The sequence below is a fragment of the Entelurus aequoreus genome, linkage group LG09, assembly GCF_033978785.1.
Source record: "Entelurus aequoreus isolate RoL-2023_Sb linkage group LG09, RoL_Eaeq_v1.1, whole genome shotgun sequence".
NCBI lineage: Eukaryota > Metazoa > Chordata > Actinopteri > Syngnathiformes > Syngnathidae > Entelurus > Entelurus aequoreus.
In genome coordinates, this window is record NC_084739.1 from 59,803,375 (window position 1) to 59,828,269 (window position 24,895).

Sequence of the window (24,895 nt, forward strand, 5' to 3'; positions counted from 1 at the left end):
GGACGTTCCACCGTCACACACAGAGAAACATTTGATCGATGACATTCAAGTTGTGTTCGGTTAGGGATGGGTACCGTTCACATTTGAATCGATACGGTGCCAATTCCTGGTATCTGGGAATCGATACTGGTACTCAACGGTGCCAATTTTTGTTACATTTTTGTGTGTTGATAAATGTTAATGGTTTGATGATAACATTTTATTTTTTAATCCAACATTCATTTGGGACGGCGTGGCGAAGTTGATAGAGTGGCTCTGCCAGCAATCGGAGCGTTGCTGGTTCAATTCCCACCTTCTACCTTCCTAGTCACGTCCGTTGTGTCCTTGGGCAAGACACTTCACCCTTTGCCTCTGATGGCTGCTGGTTAGCGCCTTGCATGGCAGCTCCCGCCATCAGTGTGTGAATGTGTGTGTGAATGGGTAAATGTGGAAATACTGTCAAAGCGCTTTGAGTACCTCGAAGGTAGAAAAGCGCTATACAAGTACAACCCATTTATCATTTATCATTTAAAGGTCTACTGAAACCCACTACTACCGACCACGCAGTCTGATAGTTTATATATCAATGATGAAATCTTAACATTGCAACACATGCCAATACGGCCGGGTTAAATTATAAAGTGCAATTTTAAATTTCCCGCTAAACTTCCGGTTGAAAACATCTATGTATGAAGACGTATGCGCGTGACGTCAATTGTTGAAACGGAAGTATGCGGACACCATTGAATCCAATACAAAAAGCTCGGTTTTCATCGCAAAATTCCACAGTATTCTGGACATCTGTGTTGGTGAATCTTTTGCAATTTGTTTAATGAACAATGAAGACTGCAAAGAAAAAAGCTTTAGGTGGGATCGGTGTATTAGCGGCTGGCTGCAGCAACACAACCAGGAGTACTTTGACTTGGATAGCAGACACGCTATCCGACGCTAGCCGCCGACCGCATCTATGATCGGGTGAAGTCCTTCGTCGCTCCGTCGATCGCTGGAACGCAGGTGAGCACGGGTGTTGATGAGCAGATGAGGGCTGGCTGGCGTAGGTGGATAGCTAATGTTTTTAGCATAGCTCTGTGAGGTCCCGTTGCTAAGTTAGCTTCAATGGCGTCGTTAGCAACAGCATTGTTAAGCTTCGCCAGGCTGGAAAGCATTAACCGTGTAGTTACAGGTCCATGGTTTAATAGTATTGTTGATTTTCTGTCTATCCTTCCAGTCATGGGTTTATTTCTTTTGTTTCTATCTGCAGTTAAGCCCGATGCTATCACGTTAGCTCCGTAGCTAAAGTGCTTTGCAGATGTATTGTCGTGGAGATAAAAGTCACTGTGAATGTCCATTTCGCGTTCTCGACTCTCATTTTCAAGACGATATAGTATCCGAGGTGGTTTAAAATACAGATCCGTGATCCACAATAGAAAAAGGAGAGAGTGTGGAATCCAATGAGCCAGCTTGTACCTAAGTTACGGTCAGAGCGAAAAAAGATGCGTCCTGCACTGCACTCTAGTCCTTCACTCTCACGTTCCTCATCTACAAATCTTTCATCCTGGCTCAAATTAATGGGGTAATCGTCGCTTTCTCGGTCCGAATCGCTCTCGCTGCTGGTGTAAACAATGGGGAAATGTGAGGAGCCATTCAACCTGTGACGTCACGCTACTTCCGGTACAGGCAAGGCTTTTTTTTATCAGCGACCAAAAGTTGTGAACTTTATCGTCGATGTTCTCTACTAAATCCTTTCAGCAAAAATATGGCAATATCGCAAAATGATCAAGTATGACACATAGAATGGATCTGCTATCCCCATTTAAATAAAAAAAATTCATTTCAGTAGGCCTTTAATGAGCTAAAAATGATAACTGTGCTGTCCTGTATTGTTTTATTATCACATATCGGAGTCTCATTTGCAATGCAGTTGCAGTTCCAAGACATTAGATGGCAGTAATGTATAGGCTATCTATGGTATCTAACTAGGAAGTAGCTTCTTCCAGGAAGCTGAATGTGTATTGTTGCACCTTACAAAGTGTTTATACTGCAAGTATTGTGCTTATTACACACCAGATGTTCGATTGTATCTTGCATGTTAGTTGTAGTTTTCATTACCAAATTTGGAGATGTTAAAATCGCCATTTAAAATCGCTAATGCTAATAGTAGCTTGTCTATGGTAAATTGAATGTAAATTAGCATCATGCTAGCACTGTTTGGAAGAGTGAAGCCTTACTTTACGTTTGGCGTTTTCTACCATAGAAACTTGCTTTGTTTGTGTTGAAAATAGCAAACAATTTTGTAGGGAGTTTTGGTGCTGCTTTAGTGATTGTTTCCTTGAGCTGTTATTTAGCCTGCAACCGGACATGGCAAGTCTGAAACCGGACGTGACGTCACATGCAACAACGGTATCGAAATAGGGTACAGCTTGATTTTATGTGAATCGATACACAGTGGTACCGACAGAAATCATTCGGTGCCTATATACTGTAAGTACCGAATTCGGTACTCTTCCCTACGTACAATGGTACCTCTGTTTATGTACGGTGCACATTTTGCCTTGGTTTTTGTACATTTCCTATATTTAAGTAATCGCTGGGACTTTAACTTTAAAGGCCTACTGAAACCCACTACTACCGACCACGCAGTCTGATAGTTTATATATCAATGATGAAATCTTAACATTATAACACATGCCAATACGGCCGGGTTAACTTATAAAGTGACATTTTAAATTTGCCGCTAAACTTCCGGTTCGAAACGCCTCTGAGGATGACGTATGCGCGTGACGTAGCCCGGCGAACACGGGTATGCCTTCCACATTGAAGCCAATACGAAAAAGCTCTGTTTTCATTTCATAATTCCACAGTATTCTGGACATCTGTGTTCGTGAATCTGTTGCAATCATGTTCATTGCATTATGGAGAAGGAAGCTGAGCAAGCAAAGAAGAAAGTTGTCGGTGCGAAATGGACGTATTTTTCGAACGTAGTCAGCCACAACAGTACACAGCCGGCGCTTCTTTGTTTACATTCCCGAAAGATGCAGTCAAGATGGAAGAACTCGGATAACAGAGACTCTAACCAGGAGGACTTTTGACTTCGATACACAGACGCCTGTAGAGAACTGGGACAACACAGACTCTTACCAGGATTACTTTGATTTGGATGACAAAGACGCAGACGTGCTACTGTGAGTATGCAGCTTTGGCTTCTAAACACTTGATCGCTTGACCGTATGTGCGCAACTTTTTTTTGCGTATGTACGTAACTTTTTTAAAATATATAAGCTTTATGAACCTTGGGTTAGGTAAACGGTCTTTTGGGCTGAGTGATTGTGTGTGTTGATCAGGTGTTTGAATTGTATTGGCGTGTTCTATGGAGCTAGGAGCTAGCATAGGAGCTAGGAGCTAGCATAACAAACACGCAGGTGTTTTTATGCAGGATTAATTTGTGGCATATTAAATATAAGCTTGGTTGTGTTGTGGCTAATAGAGTAAATATATGTCTTGTGTTTATTTACTGTTGTAGTCATTCCCAGCTGAATATCAGGTACCGTGAGTATGCAGCCTTGGCTGCTAAACATTTGATAGCTTGACTGTATGTGCGCGTCACGTACGTAACTTTTTAAAAATATATAAGCTTTATGAACCTTGGGTTAGGTGAACGGTCTTTTGGGCTGAGTGATTGTGTGTGTTGATCAGGTGTTTGAATTGTATTGGCGTGTTCTATGGAGCTAGGAGCTAGCAGAGGAGCTAGGAGCTAGCGTAACAAACACGCAGGTGTTTTTATGCAGGATTAATTTGTGGCATATTAAATATAAGCCTGGTTGTGTTGTGGCTAATAGAGTATATATATGTCTTGTGTTTATTTACTGTTGTAGTCATTCCCAGCTGAATATCAGGTACCGTGAGTATGCAGCCTTGGCTGCTAAACATTTGATAGCTTGACTGTATGTGCGCGTCACGTACGTAACTTTTTAAAAATATATAAGCTTTATGAACCTTGGGTTAGGTGAACGGTCTTTTGGGCTGAGTGATTGTGTGTGTTGATCAGGTGTTTGAATTGTATTGGCGTGTTCTATGGAGCTAGGAGCTAGCAGAGGAGCTAGGAGCTAGCGTAACAAACACGCAGGTGTTTTTATGCAGGATTAATTTGTGGCATATTAAATATAAGCCTGGTTGTGTTGTGGCTAATAGAGTATATATTTGTCTTGTGTTTATTTACTGTTGTAGTCATTCCCAGCTGAATATCAGGTACCGTGAGTATGCAGCCTTGGCTGCTAAACATTTGATAGCTTGACCGTATGTGCGCGTCACGTACGTAACTTTTTAAAAATATATAAGCTTTATGAACCTTGGGTTAGGTGAACGGTCTTTTGGGCTGAGTGATTGTGTGTGTTGATCAGGTGTTTGAATTGTATTGGCGTGTTCTATGGAGCTAGGAGCTAGCAGAGGAGCTAGGAGCTAGCGTAACAAACACGCAGGTGTTTTTATGCAGGATTAATTTGTGGCATATTAAATATAAGCCTGGTTGTGTTGTGGCTAATAGAGTATATATATGTCTTGTGTTTATTTACTGTTGTAGTCATTCCCGGCTGAATATCAGGTCACCCCCGGCTCTCACAGCATCTTCCCTATCTGAATAGCTTCAACTCCCCACTAGTCCTTCACTTGCACTTTACTCATCCACAAATCTTTCATCCTCGCTCAAATTAATGGGGAAATTGTCGCTTTCTCGGTCCGAATCTCTCTCACTTCATGCGGCCATCATTGTAAACAATAGGGAACTTTGCGTATATGTTCAACTGACTACGTCACGCTACTTCCGGTAGGGGCAAGCCTTTTTTTTAATCAGATACCAAAAGTTGCAATCTTTATCGTCGTTGTTCTATACTAAATCCTTTCAGCAAAAATATGGCAATATCGCGAAAAGATCAAGTATGACACATAGAATAGATCTGCTATCCCCGTTTAAATAAAAAAATTCATTTCAGTAGCCCTTTAACTTTATAAAATGTTTTGTGTTATTATTTTTGGGTGTCAGGAACAGATTACTAACAAACACTGAGGTACTGCTGTATTTTTCTGCTGTAGCGCATTGTTTATGACGACAGCTATCGCGTCTGTGCACGCCTCATAGTTTATTCACCCCTTGACGTCCAAACAGACATTGTTTTGTTTGAGCCATGTCCATCCAAGATCACACAAAGAGCTTTTTGACAGAAGATGCTGTATATACTGTATATGTGTGCGCCTTCCGGACTTGACTGCGAGGTCACGTTAACTGTCCCTGCATAGCCAGAGTAACAGGATTAGCGGCTACACCAGTGGTAAAAGAGCTTAGCGATATCAAATCAGTTTGTCCCAGACTGCTTTAGTGTGTGGGCTGTGCTCAAAATCTCATGCCACATCTGGATAGCATCTCTGGCAGCATCTTCACTAACCTGCAGAATTCATTTGATAGGTTTTATTGGGTTTTTATCTTTTTTGGACTAAACGTGTGCAAAAAGCTGGCGAATGGGATCTGCCACGTCTGCAGTGCAAGTAGGTGAGTGTGATGTTTAGATTGCAAAGTGTTTTACCAACTCTAGTCTTGGTATCTAGTCAAAAAGCTTTAATTTGCCTGTTTTTGAGGTAATATGATGAAAAGGTATTGAGAGCAGGTTCCTATATATGTGTGTTTTGTTTCGTGTGTGTCAGTGTCCTCTTCACCAAATTTAGTGAATAGGCTATGTTGACGGCGCCCCTTCCCTCTTGAGCCCCCACCCCCTTGTGTATTGTCACTTATTGGGTGACGCTGCCCCTGCACAAGCAGCTCCCCTCATTCCGCACGTCACACTCACGCAGAATTTAAATAGACAGATCATTAGTTAAGCATTTGCCAGTACTCTGCTAAGCATGCCTCTCATTTCCATTTGAATAACTCCCCTTGTACATGTAGAGGAGGCTCATATTACTATAGTGAATGTATTTTATTGTTTTTTTATGACGCTTTAAAGCCTAGCTTTTGCTTGTTTACAATCATCCCACTGACAGATTCAAATTAAAGGCTTAGTACTTATGTAAATTATGTCATTTGATAAATAGATCTTGCTGATTTAGGTTATTCTGACCTTAAGCCAGATAAGCCATGTGAATATCTGATCTATTAAGGTGCTATATTAGGGCTGGGCGATATGGACAAAAAAGTATATCTCGTAAATGAAGGGCGTGGTTAAGAGGGGAATATATTTAAGCTAGAATTCACCAACTCAAGTATTTGGGGTGAGTTTTCCTTGCCTGTATGTGGGCTCATTACCGAGGATGTCGTTGTGGCTTGTACAGCCCTTTGAGACACTTGTGATTTAGGGCTATATAAATAAACATTGATTGATTGATTGATATATATATATATATATACATATATATATATATATATATATATATATATATATATATATATATATATATATATATATATGAAATACTTGACTTTCAGTGAATTCTAGCTATATATATATATATTTATTTTATTATACATATAAATTTAAAAAAATACTTGAATTTCGGTGTCCTGTAGGCTATCCAGTAGATGGCAGTTTTGTCCTGTTTAAGAGTGTCACAACATTGCTGTTTACGGCAGAAGAACTGCTTTACGGTAGACTAAACGTGACCGCTGTTGTTGTGTGTTGTTACCGCGCTGGGAGGATGTTAATGAAACTGCCTAACAATAAACCCACATAAGAAACCAAGAACTCGCCCTCGATCATTCTACAGTTATGAAGTCATTGGGCAGGCAAGCTGTTTATATTGTGGGAAAGCGGACGTGAGAACAGGCTGTCCCCACTCAGGTCCGCATTGAGCTGGAGGGGGCGTAGCCTCCAGCTCCGGCTGAATACCGGGAGTTTGTCGGGAGAAAATTTCTGCCGGGAGGTTATCGGGAGAGGCGCTGAATACCGGGAGTCTCCCGCTAAAAACGGGAGGGTTGGCAAGTATGTCTACATCGCTAAAAGACAAATCTAAAGAAGAGAATCCCTCTGCCATCTTCCACTTGATTTTTTTATATACAGTCCCAATCAAAAGTTTACATACACTTGTAAATAACATAATGTCATGGCTGTCTTGAGTTTCCAATACTTTCTACAACTCTTATTTTTTTGTGTTAGAGTGATTGGAGCACATACTTGTTGGTCATAAAAAACATTCATGAAGTTTGGTTCTTTAATGAATTTATTTATTATTTATTTACTGAAAATGTGACCAAATCTGCTGGGTCAAAAGTATACATACAGCAATGTTAATATTTGGTTACATGTCTCTTGACAAGTTTCACTGCAATAAGGCGCTTTTGGTAGCCATCCACAGGCTTCTGGCAAGCTTTTGGTTGAATTTTTGACCACTCCACTTGACAAAATTGGTGCAGTTCAGCTAAATTTGTTGGTTTTCTGACATGGACTTGTTTCTTCAGCATTGTCCACAAGTTTAAGTCAGGACTTTGGGAAGGCCATTCTAAAAGCTTAATTCTAGCCTGATTTAACCATTCCTTTACCACTTTTGACGTGTGTTTGGGGTCATTGTCCTGTTGGAGCACCCAACTGCGCCCAAGACCCAACCTCCGGGCTGATGATTTTAGGTTGTCCTGAAGAATTTGGAGGTAATCCTCCTTTTTCATTGTCCCATTTAAAGCACCAGTTCCATTGGCAGCAAAACAGGCCCAGAGCATAATACTACCACCACCATGCTTGACGGTAGGAAAGGTTTTCCTGGGATTAAAGACCTCCCATTTTCTTCTCCAAACATATTGCTGGGTATTGTGGCCAAACAGCTACATTTTTGTTTCATCTGACCACAGAAACTTTCCTCCAGAAGGTCTTATCTTTGTTCATGGGATGTCAGATGAAACTAAAATTTAGCTGTTCTGACATGGACTTGTTTCTTCAGCATTGTCCACATGTTTTCAATGGGGTTTAAGTCAGGACATTGGGAAGGCCATTCTAAAATATTTTAGCCTGATTTAGCCAGTCCTTTAACACTTTTGACGTGTGATTGGGGTATTTGTCCTGTTGGAACACCCAACTGCGCTCAAGACCCAGGGCTGATGATTTTAGGTTGTTCTGAAGAATTTGGAGATAATCCTCCATTTTCATTGTCCCATTTACTCCCTGTAAAGCACTAGTTCCATTGGCAGCAAAACAGGCCCAGAGCATAATATTACCACCACCATGCTTGACGGTAGGGGTCGTGTTCCTGGGATTAAAGGCCTAACCTTTTCTCCTCCAAACATATTGCTGGATATTGTGGCCAAACTGCTCAATTTTTGTTTCATCTGACCACATAACTTTCCTCCAGAAGGTCTTATCTTTGTCCATGTGATCAACAGCAAACTTTAGACGAGCCTTAAGGTCTCGCTTCTGGAGCAAGGGCTTCCTTCTTGCATGGTAGCCTCTCAGTCCATGGCAATGCAAAACACGCTTGACTGTGGACACTGACACCTGTGTTCCAACAGGTTCTAATTAATTTCAGACCTGTTTTTGGTGGTTCTCGGTTGACTCTTTATCATCCTGACCAATTTTCTCTCAGCAGCAGGTGATAGCTTGCGTTTTCTTTCTGATCGTGGCAGGGACAAAACTGTGTCATGCACTTTATACTTATGAATAATTGTCTGCACAGTTGCTCTTGGGACCTGAAGGTGATTTGAAATGGCTCCAAGTGACTTTCCTGACTTGTTCAAGTCTATGATTCATTTTTTCAGATCTGTGCTGAGTTCCTTTGACTTTCCCATTGTCACGTTTGTAACCAAGTCTAATGACTGCGTCACATGAGCCCTGTTTAAATGGGCTCAGAGAAGTCAACAGGTGTTGTCAATCATAATCAATCACATAAAGTTAAGAGGCCATGCCATTAAGCTAATTTGATTGTAACTTTTCTAAATCACCAAAATTGATAATGTATGTTGCTGTATGTATACTTTTGACCCAGCAGATTTAGTTACATTTTCAGTAGACCATTAATAAATTCATAAAAGGACCAAACTTCATGAATGTTTTTTGTGACAAACAAGTATGTTCTCCAATCACTCTATCACAAAAAAATAACAGTTGTAGAAATTATTGGAAACTCAAAACAGCCATGACATTATGTCCTTCACAAGTGTATGTAAACTTTTGACCACGACTGTATACAGTACCGGTATATGGATACATGAGAACTGTACTTGCCTACTCAGTGGGGGGGGGAAAATAAATAGACGTCCGTACTTGGCGAGCAGGCATCTTTGATTTATTTTTTTGCCTTTTAAAACCACATAATGTTCAGACTCTTTGGTCCAGTCGTCATAAACTTACAGTTCAAAGACAGGTGTCGTCTATTTACTCATATATATCTATATCTATATAATTGCGATGCAGCTGAGAAATGATAATTTTTTTCCCACATCTAAACATTACCATCCCATTTTAACAACAGCATCGTGCTAGGTTAGCCTATTCGCTGAACAAAAACAATATAATTAACAAATATACAGCTTCCACATCTGGATTGGAGTTGCAGGTTTTATTTTTTATCATTTATAGCTAAGCCTACGTTAAAAAGGATATTCAGAGGGTGGTGTTATGTCTTTGAGGAAAGAGTTTTTTTTACTTCATGTTGAAAATACAAAACTAAAAAATCAACTGTTCGAGTGAACAAGTGAGTGAAATGATAAATGTGTAAGGCGCTCAGAAGCAAGCTCTAAGGACACGAGTCACACAACATTGTTAACATTTCACTCTTGCATGATTGCAAACCTTTAAAGTTCCTTTTTTTCCCCTTTTTGACCAAGTTGTATTTATTCTCAAAGCATGCACTTAGACTCCTCGACACTTCACTATTTTTATTCTTAAATTCCAGTTTATTTGCTTCCTAAAGCCCTTGTCGGCCGTATGTTGCCACAACTGCTTCCCAGCACGCAGCAGATGGCCCCCTGTAATTTTTCCGAGAGCATAATTTATCATATTTAGCTCCCACAGAGGCTTTGTATGTTCCTGCGAACAGACTGACAAGGCTGATGTGAAGCAAAAGATGGCCACCCGCAGCATGTTGTCTCTTTTTGGACTCACATGACTTGTCTGCTCAAATTAGACCTAAAGCGTTGCATGTTTAACTTGATTGGGGCGATAGTGGAAGACGCTTGCCACTGTTACGATTTAAACCTCGCTCACAGCTTCCTCTTTTCTTTCTTTTTTTTGCTTTTATGGCAGAGGGCAAAGAGGCCCGCCGGGGAGAGCCAACGAAAGAGGACGGCCACAATCTAAGCTACATGGAGATGCCTACCAAGGAGAATCATTTGGCCACTAATGGCATCCATGAGATTCCAACCAAGGACACGGAGGGCTCCGCTTCTCAAGGCAGTGCAGGTAAAAAAAAGAATAATCCACACCTGTTTTGTTCTGCATGGTTGCATAGTCAAAAATGTAAAAGCACAATTATGGACAAGAGTATTGGGACACCTGGTTATTATGTCTACAGCAGGGGTGACCATAATGCGGCCCGGGGGCTTTTTAAGTTGTTAAAAAAGCCTTATGTAATAATTTATGTCAAGTCATCATTAAATGGCCCTGATATGTCAAAAGGCATTAATAATTCATGTTCTTTTCGAATACCTTTCTAACTGATAACAGGATATGCTCATTTCAAAATGAGATTTACAGCCCCGCAATCTTGTTATTGTTTTAATTTCGATGTCCCGCCCTCTACCGTTTGACCAATTAGAAAGTCAGTGAGTGTGTCTCATCTAGGTTGCCAGTTACGTACCGCCCTCTTCATCGAGCTACTGCCACTGGTAAAGTTACTAAACATGTCAGACCTTAGTATATCTAAAAGGCGTCATTACGATTTTCAACTTATTCATGACAAAGCCAGGAACAAAACAAGGATTTGTATCGGGGATGCCTTTAAAAGATGGAGACGATTGAAAGCGTAGATGATTTTTTCATGATGACAAACTTGCTAATTTCCTCTTTGATAGGTAATTAAGGCATTTAGGTTTTCTTATTTCCATATTTTCCGCACTATAAGGCGCACCGGATTATAAGGCGCATAGAATAGACGCTACAGTAGAGGCTGGGGTTACGTTATGTATCCATTAGATGGCGCTGCGCTAAAGGGAATGTCAACAAAACAAATAGTGATTGTACTGACACTTCTACTTGCTGCTCTCTGTTCAACAACCCACTGTTCGAGTTTGTCCTCCAACTGTAGCCATCTCGCTTTGTTCCCTCGGAAACTCTGTTTAGTCTTCTTTACTTGGCGCAGGTCATCATGTTGCTTCCTCCACTTCCGCACCATTGATTCGTTAATGTTAAATTCTCTCGCTGCTGCTCTATTTCCGTGTTCTACTGCGTGACTGATCGCCTTGAGTTTAAATTCTGCGTCGTAAGCGTGTGTCTTAATAGGAGCCATTTTTGGGTCTTTACATAAAGTTTAGGTCTCGCAACTACGGGACTTAATTTTCCCCCGTAGAAGAAGAAGTTCTTCTTCTACTGTAAGCAGCCGCCAACTTCATTTTCCCCTGTAGAAGAAGAAGTCGGCGTAGTTACCGTGGTTGCGAGACCTGTTGTGGCTCAATATTGGTCCATATATAAGGCGCACCGGATTATAAGGCGCACTGTCAGCTTTTGAGGAAATTGGAGGTTTTTAGGTGCCCCTTATAGTGCGTAAAATACGGTACTTGGAATAAATGGAAATGGACATTTAGTATGTAAACTGTATTGTCCAATATTGTCTATGATCTTGTCTAACAAAGCTAGTATGTTCGTGCAACGAATGCTTAGTGTGATGGTGCTTCGCTCCTAGTGTAATGCTTAGCATGCTAGCCCGGTCAATGACACATTGACATATAGGCTAACGGGAAATATATGCCTGTTAGCCTGTATGTCAATGTGTATTCGAACTGACAGGGCAAAATATATTTTCAACAAATAAAACTTCTGTGGATATGGGTAGTTTCAGTGCCTATTTTGTTCTCAATATGCTGATACGCTGAGGAAATGGGTTCCAACTTTAGCATGGTAATATAAAACGTATGGAGACAGCCAAATCACATGATTAAATAATTCCTCATTTGTGTAGCCTACAGGCATAACTTGGTAAAATGTCTCCTCTTTAGTTTTGGGTGTAAATTAGGCTCCTATGCATGCTCTAATTATTTTCACCAGTATAACCATTGTAGCGTTGGTTGTAGTTTGTTTTAGTCTTTGTTTTCTTATACTACTGACAACAACCATATGATTGTCATAATTTGTTGTGATATTGCACGCAGGCATGACGTACTTCTTCCTGAAAATAGCCTAATTTCTGCGTAAAATGTGTTGGTTAGAGATTTGTTATTGGCAAAACGCTTGTCTATTCAGCTGTTATGGCCCTAGCACCTCAACCCCTAGAAGAGGCAGTGGAAGTTTGAAGTTCCTTAGAGTATCCCAGTCGATCGAGCAGGATTCAGCTGCATATCTGGCAACCTCAGTCAGGGAGAGAGAGAGGGGACTACAGAATTTTGACCGTGATTGAAGTACCATTTCTGGCCACATTATTACATATAGCTCCTTTAAATAAAAAAGTTTGTATAGTGGAACACATTTTTCCATAAGAAACAATGTAAACATGAATAATGGGTTGCAGCCTTGTCAAAAGTCCATATTTTAGTGAAGATTTGTACACTCTGAACACAATTTAAAGTGCTATACAGCAGTGGTTCTCAAATGGGGGTACGCGTACCCCTGGGGGTACTTGAAGGTATGCCAAGGGGTACTTGAGATTTTTTTTAAATATTCGAAAAATAGCAACAATTCAAAAATCCTTTATAAATATATTTATTGAATAATACTTCAACAAAATATGAATGTAAGTTCATAAACTGAACATCAAATCAAGTAGGCTATTCCATTCATTACCATAAACCCAGAGTTTCCCCCATGCCATGATGGTTTGACCCTCACTAAAATGTCTGTCAAAAAGAACAGTGAAAAGAAATGCAACATTCAGTGTTGACAGCTAGATTTTTTGTGGACATGTTTCATAAATATTGATGTTAAAGATTTCTTTTTTTGTGAAGAAATGTTTAGAATTAAGTTCATGAATCCAGATGGATCTCATTACAATCCCCAAAGAGGGCACTTTAAGTTGATGATTACTTCTATGTGTAGAAATCATTATTTATAATTGAATCACTTGTTTATTTTTCAACAAGTTTTTAGTTATTTTTATATCTTTTTTTTCCAAATAGTTCAAGAAAGACCACTAAAAATGAGCAATATTTTGCACTGTTATACAATTTAATAAATCAGAAACTGATGACATAGTGCTGTATTTTACTTCTTTATCTCTTTTTTTCAACCAAAAATGCTTTGCTCTGATTAGGGGGTACTTGAATTAAAAAAATGTTCGCAGGGGGTACATCACTGAAAAAAGGTTGAGAACCACTGCTATACAGTACTGTATATCGAACATGAACACAATATAAAGTGCTATACAGTACTGTATATCAAACATGAACACAATTCAAAGTGCTGTACAATACTCTACATCTAACATGAACACAATATAAAGTGCTATATAGCAGTGGTCCCCAAACATACTCATAAAGAAATACAATCATGTGTGCTTACGGACTGTATCCCTGCAAACTGTATTGATCTATATTGATATATAATGTATATATTGTGTTTTTTATGTTGATTTAATTAAAAAAATATATATATATATTTTTTGTAATTTTTCTTTAATTTCTTGTGCGGCCCGGTACCAATCGGTCGGTGGTTGGGGACCACTGCTATATAGTACTGCATATCAAACATGAACACAATATAAATTGCAATACAGTACTGTATATCAAACATGAATACAATCTAAAGTGCTATACAGTACTGTATATCAAACATGAACACAATATAAAGTGCTATACAGTACTGTATATCAAACATGAACACAATATAAAGTGCTATACAGTACTGTATATCAAACATGCGCTGCTCTGCCAACACGCGCACACAGGCAGAAGTCCCTTTGATGCCCTCACAAACGATCATCCATCCATTTTCTACCGCTTGTCCCTTTTGGGGTTGCGGGGTGTGCTGGAGCCTATTTCAGCTGCATTCGGGCGGAAGGCAGGGTATACCCTGGACAAGTCGCCACCTCATCACAAACGATCAGAAATCACAAAAATCCTTACCTTTAACAACCATATTACTACAACAATGAACATATTATTAACACAATAATGATAATAATATTACAATAAAATTGGATCCATTGTTAACTGGCTTATTTACGTTTATTTAATTAGAATGCATAAACAAAGAAAAACATGTGTTCTTGTATTACAAAATCGCCCAAAAAGTGCAATTCCCCTTTAAGATTCAGTGGTCTAGATAACATTTTTCCCAATACTTTTTTCTTTACGGTGTACATTTCTGGTGCCACACCAAAAAAACCTGCAATGTGTACCCCCCACAGCTCAAGGCCACGCCTCCTTCACGATAGAGTTCGACAACACTTCCCCGGGGAAGGTCACCATCAAAGATCACGTGTCAAGGTTCATGCCAGGCCAGCACAGGACGCGCGCCAAGAGGAGTGGAGCGGGAAGCGGAGGGTCGGGCGACCGGGACCTGAGCACGCTCCAGGCGGCCATGATGGCGTCGGAGAGCAAGGTGGCCGACTGGCTGGCGCAGAACGACCCTACGTTGATCCGCGGCGAGTCGACGGAGGAGGACAGCAAGAGCAACAAGAGTGACGTGCCGGTGCATCTCAAAAGGTTGAAAGGTAATGACTGAAACACTGTGCTTCACTTTTGAGGACTACTGTGGTGCCAGGCTGAGTTATAGCTGAGTGCTTGCTGCTAATTAAATGGAGGCCAATTGATGGGGGAGGGGTTCTCTGACAGGCAGTGGCTGATGAAATTGGCTGGAGTAGAAAGCGTATTCAACATGGCGGGGCGTACTACACGTGCATGTTAAGTGGGTGACAGTGTCTCATCTAATCAGTGATTATGTTGCTAACCGCCTCTACGACTGAAACGGGCACAGTTCCGTCTGAAATGTTGGCAGTTGAGTATCAAAAGGTTGCGGGCGACAGCGCAGGGATTAAAGCAGAAATAAGCAGACCGTGGATTTACAAGGTGTCAGGAAAAAAAGAAAGAAAAAAAAGTAGTAGGGCGGTAAAAGGACCTCCCCGCAATGCTGACTGCTACAATAACGCCAAAGCTGATTGGACCAAGGGAAAGTAGAGAGAGACCGGTCGACTGGACGCCCACGTGGTTAGAAATGCAGACAATGTGAATGGTAGCCGGGGGAGAAGAGAATCAGGACTATGGTAACATGTGAGTGTGACGGATGCAGGAGGCAAAGCGGGTAAGTCATTAATGGGGCTGATATAGGGCACCTGTCAATCATTTCTGCAGCGTTGTGACAAAGCTTTTAATTGTATTTGAATAAATGTCCTACTGATTATTTATTTGTATGCCAGAGTAGCAAGTAGCTCAGGACATGTGTAAGGGCAAATAAATACATCTGGATCCAAAGGAGGCACAGTGTTTTCTTTGGTGTGGGTATGCATTAAACTGTAGAAAAGTAATAATTTATATGCAGAATATATATCATATATGTGGGCTTCCTGTATGTTAGTGTGAATGTGAACGCTCCCTTGTGTCCGTCCTGTGATTGACAGGCGATTTGCCCAGGGTGTACCTGACACACACCTCACACATGACTCTGCACAGGATAAATGCTTTAGGAAATATATTGATGGATTGACCAATTAAATAGGTCCTCTATCTAATATCAGATTATTGAACAAAAGCATTGGAATAAATGTCTGAGATAGTGTTTGCTTTATTGTGGGGGTTGTTCCCCATGTGTGTGTGTTTGTGTGTGCTTGCGTGTGTGTGTGTGCGTGCGTGTGCGTCAGTGTGTTTGTCAGTGTGTGTCAGCCAGTGTGACTCATGGCGTGTCAAGCCGTGCAGACCGCCGGTCTCATAAGTGACACCTCTGTTCTCTGCTAACAGGTTCTTTGTCTGGGCAAGTGGACAAAAACAATAAATCTGCTCGCCATAAGTTTATTTGATATTCCAGCTTTTAAGCTGCTATATTGTCTTATTTTTATACTATATATAGAAGAAGCAGGTGCTGACAATTATTTGAAACTGGCAAGGTCTACTTAAACCAAGCAGCCATTTTCTTCTATTTGACTTAATCCTGGACCCTCTTTTCCTGCATCCCCCAACCTTCCAGTTACAAATCTCCTTCCACCAGCCCCCTCCTTATATGCCCAAAGCCCTCCCTTCCTCCCCCACGCCGCCTCCACGTTGTCCCCTGCCTCTGTTCCCCTGTCGCTCAGAGCCAGTGACCATGCGCTGGGCCAGGCTGGCACCATGTCCACCATCGCGCATGCTAGCAATATAGAAATATTTTTCTTTATTGACGTTGGAACGTTTTCTTTCTCCTAGGCAGCAAACACGAAGACGGCACCCAAAGCGACTCTGAGAACGGCCTGGGCCTGCGCTTCGCCAACCGCCGCCACGCCCTTGAGGAGCGCCTGAAGGCGGCGCACGGCCAAGTGGGAGGAGGCGGAGGCGGGGAGACCGTGTCGGTGCCCGGTTCGCGAGCAGGCGGAGGCCGCAAGGCCTTCATGATCGAGTTCTACGACGAGGAAAACCCTCGCAAGCGTCGGTCGTATTCGTTTTCCCAGACCGTGCCGCTGCTGGCAGGGCCTGGCGGCGAAGGGCTGTGTCCGCAACCCCCCTCTCAGCCCAAAGTGTTCAGCATTTCCACCTCGGCTACGGCGGCCTCGGACTCAGGTATATTTCAATCAATTACATGACAAGCTTTAGCTGCTCAATATAAAGGAACCTGTTCATGTAAATGCCCCCCTTGACTGGCTGCCTGACGTCGACATAAGCGGTTGTCGGCATAACCAAAACTTGCCATCGCTTACACATTTACTTGTGACAATGGCCAGACACATCAGCAGAATTTATATTGTGGTTCTTCTACTTTCATTAGGGGCTGTCAAAATTAACCAGTTATCTTATGTGATTAATCACAAAAATGTATCACATTAATCATGTAAACAGTTATTAATCATGCAATTTTTTTTTGCTTGTACAATCTCTTTCACCTTAACTGTTATACAGTCAGTAATCAGGTCAATGTATGTTAGTACAAAAATGAGTGGAGACTCCGACTGGTATGCTCACTGGCAAATTTCACTCGAAAATACATCCTGACTGGACTTTAGATAAAACCGTTACCAGGTTTTGTGCAAATATTGTAAATGAAGTGCATTCAAGTAAAATGTTTACCTCTCGGGATGACATTCTGACAATTAAATTGCATTTGTCTACAAATATTGGGGTCTTTTCTTCAGCAAATATTATTTATGCAAGTAATCCAAATTCCAAAATGTGATTAATCTGGTTAAAATTTTTTATAATTTGACCGTCCTAAATTTTAATACATTTCATAGTCTTATCTAACAGAGGGGATGCACAAATTTTGTTTTCATACATGTGCAAATCTTTCTTTCTTTTATCTATCTACAGAATAAAAACTATTGGTGCATTTTGTTAGTCGCTGTGCAAAAATCCAGGTTAATACCGCCCTGCTTTTATTTTGAAGCTTACCCTGCACTGAACAAGAAGTCACTGTGGGCCACCTTTGAATGCTGCAAAAAGTAGTTTTGCTGCTGTTGTCGTTTAACGATGCCTAGTGCTAATGAGTAAGTTGACAATACTGCAACACTTGTCGACATAAACAATGCCCGGGGATGTAATGGCACACGCTGATGCCTTTGCTCGTGCAATTGGGAGAAAAAAGTAATGTATGTCTTAATGGGCGCTTTTTAGTAAGAACATTGTGTGCAAGGACATAAACAGGTTGTCAACATAAGCAATACCTGCTCCAGCAGGTTGCACGATTGTATTAATGAGAAATGCAACAGGTAGGGCTGCAGCTATTAATTATTTTAGTAATCGAGTAGTCTATTGATTAGTTTGTTCGAATAATCGAGTAATGAGACAAAACACACTATCACCTCAGTGTGTATTGTTTCAGAATCTGAATAAACATGCTGGCCAATAAAGTTTGACTTGGTAGACTGTGTTCTTTTTGTACAATGTAAACAATAAATATTAACCATTAACTAAAATAATTAACTAATATGTGCAAGGCTAATAAGATGATAGTGCAGTGGTGACTTAAGCACAAGGATGATGAAGTGAAAATAGTTGTAATAAACTAATAATATAAAATAGAATAAAATAATAAAATACATTTTCTTCTTGCCATAACCTTCATGTTCACCGCTACACAGATCATGACACCCAAACGACCGCTCTCATGTGCATTCTATTGCAGCGGCCCTGTGGAAACTATGGCCTTTTTCACACTGCTCATATGTGACCTGCATCGGATTTTTCATGTCCGTGTGAACAGTACAATTCAGAATTTTTTAAATACCACCCAGTCTTCTTTCGTCTGTGGCTATAAATCAGATATACTGTATGTACGATGCGTTTGCAGTATGAACGATCGATCCGACCAATACGTCATCAAAAAGCGATTTGCCAAAATAGAAACAGGCGAAAATAATGTTTTAGAAGCTCACATCAGTGTTCCACCATTCCTGCCTTTGACTGCTGGCCTGGACGCTCTTTGGAGCAGATGTCAAAGCAAATAATCCAGTTTAGAAAATGTTGACTTTAATTGCGCAAAGTCCTTGAAATTGCCACAGATGCGCTAGGACTGACACCTACTAGAATTGAAACCATGTTTACTTCTGTAAAAACGTCTGCACTACTGACGTCATGACGTCATGTCTGCATGCTGGTCGAATTGCATTCACATTAGACATCACATTTTTTCTTTTTTTTTCTTTTTTCGAACGATCATACAAAAAGATCTGATTTGACAAAAAAAATTAGAAGCTTTGTCAGCATGTTCAAAGTTCGGGGCACTCCATGTGTGTCCAATATGTATGTATGTATTTTTATACATATTTATATATATATATATACATATCCATCCTAGAATTTCCTATATAGCAGTTAAAAAAGGCCCTTAGTGGCTGTATGAGACATAGGGGTGACATCAGAGCAGGTTCCTGCTTAGTAAGTGCTTTGAGACAATGTCGTGACGTCATTGTTGCATCACTGCTTTCCTGTGCGTGATCTCACAATTTCTCTTGCAGAAAAAAGTCCTTACAATTTCAAAGATAACACACCGGTTTGTTATTGCGTTTTCTCCCTCCAGGTAAAGGCCCAGCTCCGATATCGGCCACAGTGGCTGCAGGGGCCCCGACGGCGGCCCGCGTTCTCCTCAAGCAGCGATCCGAAGACCCCAGCATTGGCCGGAGCTCCATCAGCACCGGGCTGGCGACGGGGAGTCCCAGCAGCCCCAGCGAGGACGTCTCCATCGCGGGACCCGGACCTGGGGCGGGGGATGAGCACAGCGACAACGGGACCTACACTATCGAGCTGGAGAACACAAACCTGGAGGAGGAGGAGGAGGCCAGGCGCATGATTGACAAGGTAGGGCAGACGAGTCAAGTAGTGGTGTGTTAACTCACAACACACGTCCGTTTTTTTAAATAAGAGCTTACTTTGTAAGGAGCAGTGATATCATTATTGGGCTGTGGCGCCTTGCGTGGATTACGGTCAAAACCGCTAGTGTTGTTATGTTAATTACTATAATCAGCAGACACTAATTGCAAGTCAGGTCACACAGTCTGCTGTTGCTGTCCCTCTACTTTTTCTGCATGTTGCCATGGTATCAACTATCGATGACATCTATATCGTGTTCGAATAGGACGACAATCAGCCTACAGACCAATTACAAACACATTTATTTATAAATAAGTAATAGTTTTAATGGTGTCACCGTAACATCTCATGATAATTTGTTCACTTGTGTTTAAGACGTCGTCATTTTCTTACAGGGAAAACAGTAGAGGAAAGAATGCAAAGCTAATAGCCATAAAATGCATCTCTTAAAGCTGCTGCATGTCACAGTTGGGTTCCCAGAAGGCGCTCTCGTTTAAACACCCGACTTTACACGCTTGCAGTAATAAGGACAACTGTTTGTGAAAAAGTGTATGATGTCACTCACTCTAGTTAGACATCTATATAGCAAGTTTAGCATCTGTTTTTAAATCCTTTCGTTTCGCGGCAGCCATGAACATCAGCGAGAGCAGCCGTGTTTGACTGCCATGAACGCCAATCTTTTTTACCTGAGCAGTGCGGCCATTTTTACAAAGTTGTACTTCTATTTGTGACAAATATAGCCATTAATTACTTAAATCTGTTTTCTTAAACCACTATTGTTAACATACGCTAGCCGTCGGTGTCTTTATGTACAGTAAACTCTCGTTTGTTGCTGTTAATTGGTTTGGGTAACAGAGTTTCCGTGAAGTTGGAATTATTGATTATAAATCAAATATTTTCACAGCTAGAGCATAGAAAACCTGTTTACGACCCTGTAAATACAGTTTTTTTAACATTATGAGAGCCCTAAAGATATCTTACACTATTTTAATAGAATATACTGATGCAGCCTGAGGTTGAGACAATCACTGGCCATAATATTTACAATAAAATGAATAAATGATCAAATAACATTTTTGAAACATTTTTTAAAATAACTATAAAATGACATTAATGCACGATTGGCCTCAATTTTTGTAGGTGTTTGGGCTGCAGCAGAACCAGGCCTCCTGCATATCAGACCTCCAAGGAGAGGGGCAAGAAAAGGAAACAAAAGAGACAGGAAAGGAGGTAAAGTATGATTTGGTAGTTTTTTAAATAAATTAATTATATTAGTAAAGATTTTCAGTCCAGTCAGCATTTATCCAGTTTCTCCATTAGGTACACATCTAATCCAAAATATTTTGATTAGATTTAGACTTAGACAAACTTTATTGATCCACAAGGGAAATTGTTCTTAAGATTAAATTCTTAAGGGGTGTTTCCAATTATATACATTCTTATTATTGTACTTTGTGATGGCAGATACAGATCTCATCCACCCATGTGGACAGTGACTTAAAGGCCTACTGAAATGAATTTTTTTTATTTAAACGGGGATAGCAGATCTATTCTATGTGTCATACTTGATCATTTCGCGATATTGCCATATTTTTGCTGAAAGGATTTAGTATAGAACAACGACGATAAAGATTGCAACTTTTGGTATCTGATAAAAAAAAAGGCTTGCACCTACCGGAAGTAGCGTGACGTAGTCAGTTGAACATATACGCAAAGTTCCCTATTGTTTACAATGATGGCCGCATGAAGTGAGAGAGATTCGGACCGAGAAAGCGACAATTTCCCCATTAATTTGAGCGAGGATGAAAGATTTGTGGATGAGTAAAGTGCAAGTGAAGGACTAGTGGGGAGTTGAAGCTATTCAGATAGGGAAGATGCTGTGAGAGCCGGGGGTGACCTGATATTCAGCTGGGAATGACTACAACAGTAAATAAACACAAGACATATATATACTCTATTAGCCACAACACAACCAGGCTTATATTTAATATGCCACAAATTAATCCTGCATAAAAACACCTGCGTGTTTGTTATGCTAGCTCCTAGCTCCTCTGCTAGCTCCTAGCTCCATAGAACACGCCAATACAATTCAAACACCTGATCAACACACACAATCACTCAGCCCAAAAGACCGTTTACCTAACCCAAGGTTCATAAAGCTTATATATTTTTAAAAAGTTACGTACGTGACGCGCACATACGGTCAAGTTATTGAATGTTTAGCAGCCAAGGCTGCATACTCACGGTACCTGATATTCAGCTGGGAATGACTACAACAGTAAATAAACACAAGACATATATATACTCTATTAGCCACAACACAACCAGGCTTATATTTAATATGCCACAAATTAATCCTGCATAATAACACCTGCGTGTTTGTTATGCTAGCTCCTAGCTCCTCTGCTAGCTCCTAGCTCCATAGAACACGCCAATACAATTCAAACACCTGATCAACACACACAATCACTCAGCCCAAAAGACCGTTCACCTAACCCAAGGTTCATAAAGCTTATATATTTTTTAAAAGTTACGTACGTGACACGCACGTACGGTACGGTACGTGTTATGCTAGCTCCTAGCTCCTCTGCTAGCTCCTAGCTCCATAGAACACGCCAATACAATTCAAACACATGATCAACACACACAATCACTCAGCCCAAAAGACCGTTCACCTAACCCAAGGTTCATAAAGCTTATATATTTTTAAAAAGTTACGTACATACGCAAAAAAAAGCCAAAGCTGCATACTCACAGTAGCACGTCTGCGTCTTTGTCATCCAAATCAAAGTAATCCTGGTAAGAGTCTGTGTTGTCCCAGTTCTCTACAGGCGTCTGTGTATCCAAGTCAAAAGTCCTCCTGGTTAGAGTCTCTGTTATCCGAGTTCTTCCATCTTGACTGCATCTTTCGGGAATGTAAACAAAGAAGCGCCGGCTGTGTACTGTTGTGGCTGACTATGTTCGAAAAATACGTCCATTTCGCACCGACAACTTTCTTCTTTGCTTGCTCGGCTTCCTTCTCCATAATGCAATGAACATGATTGAAACAGATTCACGAACACAGATGTCCAGAATACTGTGGAATTATGAAATGAAAACAGAGCTTTTTCGTGTTGGCTTCAATGTGGAAGGCATACCCGTGTTCGCCGGGCTACGTCACGCGCATACGTCATCCTCAGAGGCGTTTCGAACCGGAAGTTTAGCGGCAAATTTAAAATGTCACTTTATAAGTTAACCCGGCCGTATTGGCATGTGTTATAATGTTAAGATTTCATCATTGATATATAAACTATCAGACTGCGTGGTCGGTAGTAGTGGCTTTCAGTAGGCCTTTAAAGGGAGCCTATTATGCAAAACCAGCTTTTCTTACCTATTGGTACCTGTTTTTGTGTATTTGAGATCTGCATAAGTCCCAAAAATTTGAAATCAAACCATGGAGGGATTGCGTGTATTTTTATGAAACAATCCTGCCTTCCTTCATACTTTCTCTGAACGAGCCGTTTGGAATTTGCCTATTTTGTGATGTTTTTCCCAGTTGTGAGGTCAGCAGGTATCTCCATATATGGTAGAAATTTACTCAAAGTGCTTTGCGCAAGTCAGCCATTGTAGTCCGACGCTGTAGTCAATAAGCTCCTTCTTTTTCTCCACTTTTTGTTGTGGGGCAGACTGGCTCATACATGCTCATACATGCACATGCATCCTCTACTGTTGCAATTTCTAACACAAAGTAGCGTATAGTTCGGAATTTCCGAGTTCATCGTCGGAATTTCAAGTGGAACGCCCCTCGAGGTTGGATATTCGACTTGGAAAGTCGGAGCATTCTCACCACCCCTGAATTTGTTTCAAAGATGGCTGCCCTGGATGTAAACAATGATGTCCGCTTATATTGTATCCGTTATTAGCACTTCTGATTAGTTTTTGTCGCATTAAATTAGCAATATAAAATGTATTGTTGCACGTTTTTATATGGTAACTTCACTGTCGTGTAAACAACATTTATTTAATGTGCTATATACACTGTGCGTCGCTAGCAATAGCGTCTGCGTTTCCTCTTCAACCACCGTGCTTGAAGGTTTTTCGAAAGAGTGCATATTTTCCCATAAGTTTATATTCAGACAAGGAAAGCGCAACAATAGCTTTCGCGCATGTGGACATGTTGACCTCATAACTCTGCTGTGCCGTCATTCCAAGCTCCGACTTCCAACTTCCCGAGGTACATGGAACGCAATATTATATCTGTCAGTACTACACTCCATATGGAAGCTCTAAAAACTACAACATGGATGATGGGTAGAAGACACAGTCATAGTGGAGGCATGCAAATAAGACCGCCCACAAAACAGCGGATCCTGAAGAAACGGTCAAAAAGTGGTTTGAAAATGTTCTGTAAAACACAATCCATGCAATGTTTTGACCAAAGAACCACCATTACATGTTTTGTAGACTATTAGGAAGTGTTTAAAATGTAAAAAAAAAAAATTATAATATAACCCCTTTAAGAAATGTCAAAGTTGATTTAGTTATACAATACAATTTTACAAAACAAAAAGGTAAAATATTAAAAATTATAATCAAAATCATAATAAGTACATAACTTTGTATTTATAAAACACAGTTAAAAATGCATAAAAAATATGCACAAAACAAACACAGAAAGCTAAAAGATACAAAAATTTAAAAAAAACACAATGAGCACAACACTCAATATATAAATATTCAATATATAAAACACAGTTAAAATGTGATAAAAAGAAAAGCATACAAATATCCTTACGTATGTCCAGCGCAAATAAGTGAGGTTTTAAAGAATGACTGGAAGACTCCCCTTTCTTCGCCTCCCCAGTCCATGGGAGTAGACTTACCCTCCCAGAGTGTGACCTAGATCCTGCTAACGTGACGAGAGACCCTCCAGGCGGTTGCATTGAAAAAAAGAGGACAGTGTCTGAGCATCAGTGGCATTTTTGACAAGCTTTTTCTGCTATTTAGATGTCTTTTTTATGAAGAGTTTAGACTCACAATCCACTGCTAGTTTCCTTTATTGCACCCTGGAGGGGACAGTTGTTTATCAGAACTTGACAAGAGGACGCTTTGTTCTGTTTTAGCCTCATTGAGGGTGATATCTCGATCCTTCATTTATGTTCTACATTATACATGAACGCCATTCACCATCTGCTCTGAGATATTTGCTGCTTTCTCACGTGAATGTCCCTGTCTTGTGTCCCCCGGCCTCAGGCTCCTTTCGTCGACTCAAGCTGGGTCTCCCAGTGGGCAAGCTTGGCCGCCACTCACACCAGGACCGACCCAGAAGGCTCTGGGGCCGAGACAGCTGCCTTTGTGGACAAAGAAAGAGGTATCCAGTCACCTGACCACATTGGTTAC

At 40.7% G+C, this 24,895-nt stretch overlaps 1 protein-coding gene across 4 annotated transcripts in view; it reads left to right on the forward strand.

The window, feature by feature from the left end:
• Window positions 1–24,895, forward strand: part of cep170aa (centrosomal protein 170Aa) — an 81,994-nt gene that overhangs the window by 39,202 nt on the left and 17,897 nt on the right. For 3 of the 4 annotated variants that reach the window (XM_062059042.1, XM_062059043.1, XM_062059046.1), the window contains exons 8-13: window positions 10,188–10,343; window positions 14,437–14,742; window positions 16,424–16,774; window positions 19,227–19,504; window positions 20,657–20,746; window positions 24,749–24,866. In XM_062059042.1, coding sequence (XP_061915026.1) covers window positions 10,188–10,343; window positions 14,437–14,742; window positions 16,424–16,774; window positions 19,227–19,504; window positions 20,657–20,746; window positions 24,749–24,866 — 1,299 coding nt within the window. The remainder of the gene's footprint in view (window positions 1–10,187; window positions 10,344–14,436; window positions 14,743–16,423; window positions 16,775–19,226; window positions 19,505–20,656; window positions 20,747–24,748; window positions 24,867–24,895) is intronic. The other variant, XM_062059044.1, reaches the window with a different exon arrangement.